This window comes from Cebidichthys violaceus, unplaced genomic scaffold (assembly GCF_023349555.1).
Source record: "Cebidichthys violaceus isolate CVI_PGR_0920_01 unplaced genomic scaffold, fCebVio1.0.p SCAF_12, whole genome shotgun sequence".
Lineage (NCBI taxonomy): Eukaryota > Metazoa > Chordata > Actinopteri > Perciformes > Stichaeidae > Cebidichthys > Cebidichthys violaceus.
The window spans coordinates 15673263-15682673 of NW_027176285.1; the positions used below are offsets into that span (position 1 = coordinate 15673263).

The 9411-nt window shown below is 46.1% G+C and overlaps 1 protein-coding gene across 1 annotated transcript in view; it reads right to left on the reverse strand.

Annotated features, from left to right (window-relative positions):
• Positions 1–8343, reverse strand: part of col27a1a (collagen, type XXVII, alpha 1a) — a 59566-nt gene extending 51223 nt beyond the window's left edge. The window contains exons 1-2 of the mRNA XM_068706701.1: positions 7974–8343; positions 3783–3853 (exon numbers count right to left, since the gene is read on the reverse strand). Of these exons, the coding sequence (XP_068562802.1) occupies positions 3783–3853; positions 7974–8026 (124 nt within the window). The 5' untranslated portion in view covers positions 8027–8343. The remainder of the gene's footprint in view (positions 1–3782; positions 3854–7973) is intronic.
• Positions 8344–9411: the final 1068 nt, after the last annotated feature.

Here is a 9411-nt window from a genome sequence, read left to right on the forward strand (position 1 = left end):
AAAGAATAATAAACTCCCTGAGGTTTGGAGGCGACCAAACTGCTTCTGTACGCCGTCTAGTGCGACTTAAGGCCAAAACAAATGACTATGTAGAGGTCCACGAGGACATAAAAGTAGGCTGATGATAGGGGGGGAGTATGAAGAGACTCTGGATAGTTGCAAAGAGACGCTGCGGTGGCCTTTGTTTCAAACGTCAGCGGGTTTTCAGCCTCACGCTTCTCTCAAATATGGGCAAGTAGTGGCATCGTTTGACCACGTGACTCTGGCGAAGCATAGAGCTGCTTTAAGCAAGACCACAACAGATGGCCTCAAAAATATTTCATGTTTATTGCTATTGAGGCCGGCAAATTCTTAACGGAGCTGCCGCTCAAACCCGAAATGTAAGAATAATGTGGCCATATTGTAACAGCTCCAACAAAAGGTTTCCGAGCCAAAGCATTGGTTATTAATTTAGCAGCCGGTAACGAGGTAAAGGACCTGATCCTCTCCTAGCAACCATCTGGCCCTTCTGAGGAAAGAGGGACTGTTGGACACTGTGTAGAGCTAACAATAAGTGTTTGTCAGTTTTGAGGCACAAGGGACAGAGTTCAGGTTCTAAATTTACATTTGGTGGCAAAATTATGTAACTTCCGCACCAATTAGCACGTCTGAGTAATTGCTGCGTTCGTTAAAGCACATGTGCCGTTTGCCGCGCCGATGTCAAGGCATGGCCTCTCGTTTTTTAAGGCTACAGGGGACGAATGAGCCGAAGGACATCGTCAGAAAAGCTCCCCTCTTCCCTGCTCCTCTCTGTCTTTCTCATCAATTGAGCCAGTTTGGAAATTCAGAACATGACCACAGGAACCACAAGTGAGTACGGCATCTCCCCGCCTGGAGGCAGAACACAGTTTCCAGCCTTTCCGCCAACTTTGACTCTCTATTCAGCGTTTCAGTCTCAGGGGTCCCCCTGCGCTCATTCTCTATATATGACCTGTGAGCTCAGACCCAGGCCCCTCGACGTCTTTATTGTCTCTGGGCTGAGTATGACCTGTGGTCACTGGGCCTTGCCTAATGGGGACATGCGTATAGAAGCCCTGCTTGTGAACAGATAGAAACGTGGCCACGCAATGCTGATGGCATGACAGAAAGTGGGAAAGACGAGGGGAAAGACCGACGGGACGTCCCAACAGTTGCTGCACTGCTAAAGCCACGGAGAGAAAGGACTTCAATGAGACGCTTGTCCTTCTATAATACAAGGCTGGCTTCATTAGACGGCTGACAGGGGGGGCTCAGACTTTATATAATTGCACGGAAAAAGAAAGCGAAGAGCGGGAATGTGATCCCTGGTAGTGGTGGTAGTGATCAAGGAATTAGACCGGAGGGAGGAAGCGGCTGAGTTCTCACATGCACCGTGTCAAACAAAAACGTAAACTAATCCGTCTAGTCTGGAATTATTAAGTGCTACTGATGCATACCAGGTTTTAAACGCACTCTAGTTTGATTTCATAGAATATTGCACTCACATCATTTAGTTTTTTTGCAAAGCCGCCGGTTCTTTATGTGCTTTCCATGCTCTGTATAGGGCTGTAGGGTTTTCCCTTGCCTCAAAACATTAGGGCTTTATGAAATAGCCAGAAGAAACAAGACCTACATGGGATATAGAGAGAGTTCTTCTCTCTGTGTGGTCTCTCCCTCTCTCTCTCTCTCCTGCAGTAAAGGACATCAGGACTTGGCAGTGAGGCAGAAGAGGTGCATTACATGCATCTCTTCTGTACGAAGACTCCCATCTCCAAACTCCCTTTATCTAAATACCACTGGCATTACTGGGGCATGCATCAACCATGTGGTTCTAGGTATACAGAACACTGAATGTATGCGAACACACACACACACACACACACACACACAGAAGGACAGACAGACAGACAGACAGACAGACAGACAGACGTGTGTTTAACACATGGCTGGAGTTCATAGCCTTGCTCTGTGCCAAGTCACTGGAGTAGGACAGAGAGAAAGTCCAAGGCTCTTCAGTCTGTAATGTTATCCGTCGTAGAGGATGAAGTCACCGATTCATTGGAACACACTCCAAAGAGCTCTCTTTGGCTGACTGGTCTATAGTGAGGAGCCGTTTGTGATGTGTGTGTGTGTGTGTGTGTGTGTGTGTGTGTGTGTGTGTGTGTGTGTGTGTGTGTGTGTGTGTGTGTGTGTGTGTGTGTGTGTGTGTGGAAAAAAAATCATCCCCGCAACAATACATCGCAAGAATTCTCACCATGATTTGTGATTTATGTGATTGAATCAGAGACGAAACTATGTGGTGAAATATCGTTTATTTCCGTTTGTTCTTCTAATTTTAAGATTTTGCTTTTATCTGGTGGTGACAGTAGAGCTCCATGCAACAAAGGTCCCTGTTCAGAATGGAGTCATTGTGGTAATATGTAATGCAACTTAAACTTAATGCAACTTAAACCTAATGCAGATGCTTAAAGTTAATGCAACTTAAACTTAATGCAACTTAAACCTAATGCAACTTAAAGTTAATGCAACTTAAAGTTAATGCAACTTAAACTTAATGCAACTTAAACCTAATGCAACTTAAACTTAATGCAACTTAAACCTAATGCAACTTAAAGTTAATGCAATTTAAACTTAATGCAACTTAAACTTAATGCAGACGCTTAAACTGCTTAAAATGCTTAAGCCATTATGTCATAAAAGTCTTTTTTTTAATTTACATTTAGTAAATGGAGTTCTTTTTTTTATCAAATAGAAAAAGTCAGCGCTTAAGTAAGCGTTGTAAGCGCTTATTAGAGAGCCATGACCTCGAATTTGGGGGAAAAAAAGGTTTCAGCCTTGTTGCAATGAACCGAGATGACATTTGGTTTTGTCGGCCGTCGGTTTTCAGTGGCCGCGTGTCGAGCCTATTGAACCCCCTGTCAGTCTCAATCATGATAATTGGAGTAGAGAAGGGGCCGATTCACTGAACTGTATCTATAACTCGTCATGCTTTTCGTCCGTTTGGTAGAAAAAGACGCTCAAAGGATCACAATCTGAAACAACGTCGAAAAACAGCCAAATACAGACGACATATCGTCACATTTTAGCTTGATGACGCACATAATGTTGGTTATTTACACATCAAAGAGTTACAGAGCAGCCTTATCATTCATTTAGTGCTGGTAAACGCTCCTCTGTGTTCTCCATCTGGTCGCTACATGTGTGTGTCGGCTGCCTGGTGCCGGGAAGGTAGTCTCCAACGGCTCGCTGCAGCTTTCCAGTGAAAAACAGCTGCCGGCTGCGGTTGAATATGACGCTATGAGAACGGTGAGAGTGAACCAGAGCTGTGACGCTAGGGAGGCAATCAAAGAGCTGAAACTTGCTCTGAAGCTTTCGTAAAGCAGAGGAAGCTGTGAGCTACCACTACGAGTAACCCCTTCCACCCCGTCACCCCGTCACCCTGTCACCCCGTCACCCCGTCACCCTGTCACCCTGTCATCTGATACATTGTTACAGCAGAACATACGTTCCGTCTCCTGAATGCTGTAAATCAAAGCGTAGAGACTCGGTGAGGAGCATGTCTCTCTGTAACGATCCGATCACTCCCACCGCTCGCTCGGCTTGCTCATGTGTTTACGTGCTTGGGCAATGACCAAATATGCAAAGAATAACCCCCCCCAACCCCAACCCCCCAGTGCTCAAATAAAGTTTACAGTTTTATTCCACTGCTACGTTTTTCGGTGAAGAAGAAAAGAGGGGATTAAGAGAAGTGGCTGAAATGAGAGAAGTGGAAGTGGAGGTCTTACCTTCAGAGTGTACTTGTGTAAGTCCCAGGTAACAAGTACAATATAATACGGTACAGAGCAATAGGGCTCTCCTGTTGGAAGAGAAGAGAGGACGTTAGGACGAGGCAGCGGTCACACATCCTTCAATTATTCAATTATTCAACTCTTTAAAAAGCTGTTTACTAGCTTCAACAAGTCAAACCATTATGAATGCTTTATTGTTTACAATCACAGAGTCTGCAGTTGTACGTGTGAATAAAGTTGTTGAGGTGGATTTTAGTCCAGGTGGTGACAAAGTCCAGCAAGTCTAAAATGCTTGCAACAGATCTGCAAAGCTTTAGTGAACGATTTATTAACCATTAATAAAACGTATTAATCCCTTCATGAAGGTCGCCTTTATATTGGATCTGCTTGCATTTAGCCGTCATTAGGAAATATCCTGCCTGTGTCTCAATAGACGACAAAAGACTCCAGTACTGTGAAAGATTAGAATATAGTAGAGTATAGTAATGTAGAATATAATAATCTGTAATCACTGTTTTTAGATCGCAGAAAAACACAAAGTGAAACAAACCCGGAGCGACCGATCTCTGCAAAAGCACTTACAACTTCCAAAACACACACACACACACACACACACACACACACACACACACACACACACACACACACAGCTTCATGTTGTTTGAGAGACAGAAATACTGCAGTAGACTTCTCCATCAACACAAAGCGGTCTCTCTCACCACCCTCACCACTTCCAGGTGAGGAGACTGATTGGAAAATGGACTGAGGGCTCAGCGGGGGCCTGAGATCCGGTGACAGGCAGGGGAGCCACTGTTTACCACTGGAGGTCATCCAGACACACACACACACACACACACACACACACACACACACACACACACACACACACACACATCGGAGGAGGAGGAAATGTGTATAGCAGCTGTAGCTGGAGGGCCAGAGCAGAGAGCAGGCAGTCGGGTCTGTGGGCTCCAAATACATCAGATGTGGGAAAGACGGGAACTGCTGTAAACATATTTACCTGCATCCCCAGGATAACATCTCTTCAGAAATACTTCTGCAAACAACTTCCGCACTAACAGTGGCAGCTTCCCCCACTGCTCTCAATGATTATAATCAGGGTGTGTGTACACATATCCGAGTGTGTGTGTGTGTGTGTGTGTGTGACGGTGTCTATGTCTGCCTGTCTCCCAGTTCATTGTTGCTAATACAGCTTCATCACAATCAACCCCACACACAGCTGGCTGTGGTTACTCAGGATGCTTAGTGAGTGTGTGTGTGTGTGTGTGTGTGTGTGTGTGTGTGTGTGTGTGTGTGTGTCTGTGGGTGTGTAAGAGTGAGTGTTTCTCTCCCAGACTCCCAGCTGGTTACAGTCTCATTCGTGTCTTATCAGCTGAGAGATCCGCTGACTGAAAATGAGTCATGGATGCTGAGATTATCTTTTACTGCAGCAGCAGTGACTCTGCTCCCGTCCCCCCCGGGCTGTTTACATCTGTGCAAAACGGACTGTGTTTCCTGGGAAACGGCGCTGTTTTCCTTGGCTTTTCATTTTGAAAGTTCTCGGTAGCTTGTTTAGATCTGCGGACGGGACGGGACGGGACGGGACGGGACGGGACGGGACGGGATGGGACGGGACGGGACTTTTCTTCACGTGGAGCACGTGAAGGAGGCGGACATCTGCACACGCACCCAGTCTGGTGTGGTTTTCATACCGCAGCAGTGAGCTCTGACAGGACTCCCCGAGGGAATTCTCGGCTAAGCTGAGTGGACAAAATACAGACCGAGATGAACAATAACTCCCCCGAAGTCGTCTATTAAAGCTCACATTTAAAAGAGAGAGGGGAGAAGAACGCTGCTGGAAACATCCCTCACTACTCAGTGATCTCATGATCTGTGAGTAGCACACACATCTCCTCTGCCATCATACAGTCTAGTCATCTAATGACAAATATGGATACAAAGGCACACTGATGGAGACAGTGAGTCAGAGTATCTGGATCCTCTAGGTATCTGGTGCCACATCGGACAATCTGCAGCAGCAATCGTCACATGGAAACGGTTGTTTCCTCAAAGCCAATGTTCTCTCAATGCATCATTGTCTTTATGTCTTTTCCTAAACCTACACACCCCCCCACCCACCCACCCCCCCACCCCCCTCCACACACACTCAAATAGCAGCTTGTCTGTAGGCCAGTGACCAGTCAAAGGTTGAGGAAAAACACATACACTGAGAAGCCACTATAGTTTCCGTTTCTTTTAACCAGTTTGGACTCTACTCACTGATTCCCTGAAAGGATTTCCCAAAGGTGATCCTGCCTCCTGAGCGCGCACACACACACACACACACACACACACACACACACACACACACACACACACACACACACAAACACACACCCAGTGGAAAATTCCTACAGAGTGGCTGACACTAACAGAGGCTGATGAGGAAGAGAGGGTCTCTTAAGACAAGTTGTGTACTTGAATGTCCATTATCTGTAAAAATCTACTTCTTGACCAATTTCTACTGATCCAATGCGCCTCATCAGTCCTGTTCCAACTGTTATAATGACTTAAAGCAGATGAACATGACATTTGTATGACACCCTGCTCTACTTGGACCTTATTGTTCATGTTAGAGCGAGAGGTTCTGACCCAGAAAGTATCATATTTAAAATATTAAACTCTATAGTTGGTTTTTCAAATATGTCTACACCCTGCAAGAGATGAATTGCGTGCAACAAAAAAAAAGCCAGGAGTGAGACGTAAAGGGCGACACCACGTGGACACGTGTGTGTCTGATGTTCCGTGAAGATGACACCTCGCAGGTAGACTCTGCTCGCGATCCACGCACATCGTATGCTACAGATGTTGTTGTGCCACTGTTGGGTAAAGAGTAGGAACCTTCTATTTGTCATAACGAACGATGGTTTTCTGTAAAACGTCCAGCCAGGAGCGATGGAGTACAGCTGACACCATTTTTGGCCAGCTTGCTTTCATGAGAAGCTTGGGGGACAGTGAGCGAGATCTCCGGACTTTCCTCCTCTACATCCCCCACTCTCTCACCACCTAATCCAGATGTTCACTGCGCAACAACACCACATATCGATCGAAGACAAGAACGACGCATGCGTGTTTAAATGAATGAATGCATTTATGAATGGAGGAATGACTTTTTTTACTGTTGCATGTACTTCCCTAAAATAGTCAACACGCAGCGAAGTGACGACCCAATATTTGCGTCAGTATATTACAACAGAATGTCTGTTCAAACCTGTAAACACGTGCATAAAACATCTGCATTGTGAGTCACTGACTAGTAAAAGCTCCACTGAGCTTCACAGCATGTCACTTGCAGATGTTCCTTTAAATATAATGATAAGTAATGAGGTCTGGAAAGCTGCTGCAGAAGTTCATGTCACAGTTTTAGCAGTAAACTGTCAGACACCTCGTCCACCTTAGGAAACATTCCCCCCTGCGTAAATGCGGCTGTGCGCACTCTGCATGCGTAAATGTGGAAACACGGAAAGCGTCTCACAAACGCGTGAGAGGATGCTGATGAACTACTTTGTGGGTCTGAATAATTGCCTGTTTTTGCTCAGATGAGTCAGTTTAGTAAACAAGTACATGACAAAGTTCCTGCATGCTCCCAAACAAAACATCCAAACACTTGAATGAACCATATGTTATTGAACAATCTCAATCTGTCTTGCACAAAAGTACAAGTATATATCAAAAAAAGGTATTTTTTTAAACTTGGTGATTGTGATTGGTCTATTTTGTCCATTTCATTGGGGAAAAACACATTTGGACAAATTGACAAATTGACTCTTTTTTTGGCAAAGTTGAGGTAAATGTTAAACAAATGACAAATGACAGCTATGGTCTCAACCGACCCCTCACAGAGCCGCAGTGGTCCCCGGTGGACACCGCTGCTACATGGTGAGCTGGACCACAGCCAGCCGGCACATCGCAGGTAGCGCACATGGGGGGGCATGCGGCTCCTTAATAACTCAGTCCCCGCCAGTGATCCGCCTCACCTCAGCTCTTTCCAACAAGCCTCTCATCGACGCGCACACACACACACACACACACACACACACACACACACACACACACACACACACACACACACACACACACACAACAACAACAACACACACAAGTCTAATACATGGAAAGAGTACTCACTTTGTGTCTAGATGAGAGGTTCTGCAATCTCTCCTTCGGGTGCCTAAATTCATTTGTATTCATTTGTCCTGGCAGTCAAAAACCTGACCGTTAATCACAGCGTGACTCCTTTGCAACGGGGGCAGAAGACACCGGTCGCCGTTTTACACATTTGACAAGCTTGGGATGAAGTTCCAGAGGAAAAAGCTCATGTTGATTTGCCTGTCAAGCCCGACATAAATTCCTTCTGGCAGGCTGGTTTGACAGAGAGTTTCCCTGTGCGATTGTCTGTCGATATTCCCCTGTGTTTCATTCATTTATGCCGATCCAGATTGAGGGACGCGCAGCCGGCGAGAAAGCTGGGTTCTTTTTGGAGGGGGGTTACGGAGTCAGGAGCGTTGGACTCATCCCTTTCCTTTTTAAATAGGCTTTCTGTGGGTAAAGCGACGGCGAATGCACCGCGCGCGGCCAGGTGTCAAGTTACAAGCCCAGCGGTTGCATCGTGCAACTACACGCCTCCCTCCTCCAGAGGGGGGGGGGGGGGGGGGGTGGCCACATGGATGTTACCCAGAGCCCCACGCACCGGTAAACCACATGAATGAAGCCCGGTGACACACCGTGGGCAGCGCCTCACACACGGACACTGCCAAAAACCAGGAACGCCTACAGCTCCTCCAGAGACTCTCCTTCAAGTACCGAACTATCCCTCAGTGCGTGGAACACATTGAGGGATAGTAAATCATGTAGGATGGCCTTGAGTCATCCCAGCCTCTTCTGTGAGGGAGAGACTGAACCTCAACGGAGAACTTTAAGAATTCACTCATCTTCCCTCTGAATATGAAAAGATATGAAACTGCAAAACACAATGATGTTTAAGATCTTGATGGTAGTCATTTTCTGGAAGGACCTCTCTTATTTTGTCTCTCTCTCACACACACACACACACACACACACACACACACACACACACACACACACACACACACACACACACACACACACACACAAAGTGGTTTGAACACAAATCTAAGGCCGCAGCTCATGCAGATATTCTTGCAGCATTCTCCTGCGTGAGATACGACTGTAGACATCTTGCCCATCGTGTTAGTGAAGAGTCGATGCAGAGGGTTCATTGGAGTCACGGCCCGCTTGCAGGACCAGGCCTACCAAAGACCCACACAGCCACCAGAGCCGATAATCACAACCTGACATCTGTTTGAGATGCTTCGTGAACAGAATGATGGGACACGTTTCGAGCGGTTCGGACGAAAACCTCTCCGAGGAAGATCTGCGGATTATCCAGAATAACAGGAACATGGTAGAGATGTTGCAGCTGAATTTCTTAATGGTCAAAAACACATTTGAGGTATTTCTGAGAAAACCACACCTGCTTGGGGCCTCAGCCCATCAACTCTTTTCTAAAAAAAGGACTCATAATTTGTAGCAATCCTGTTTTTAT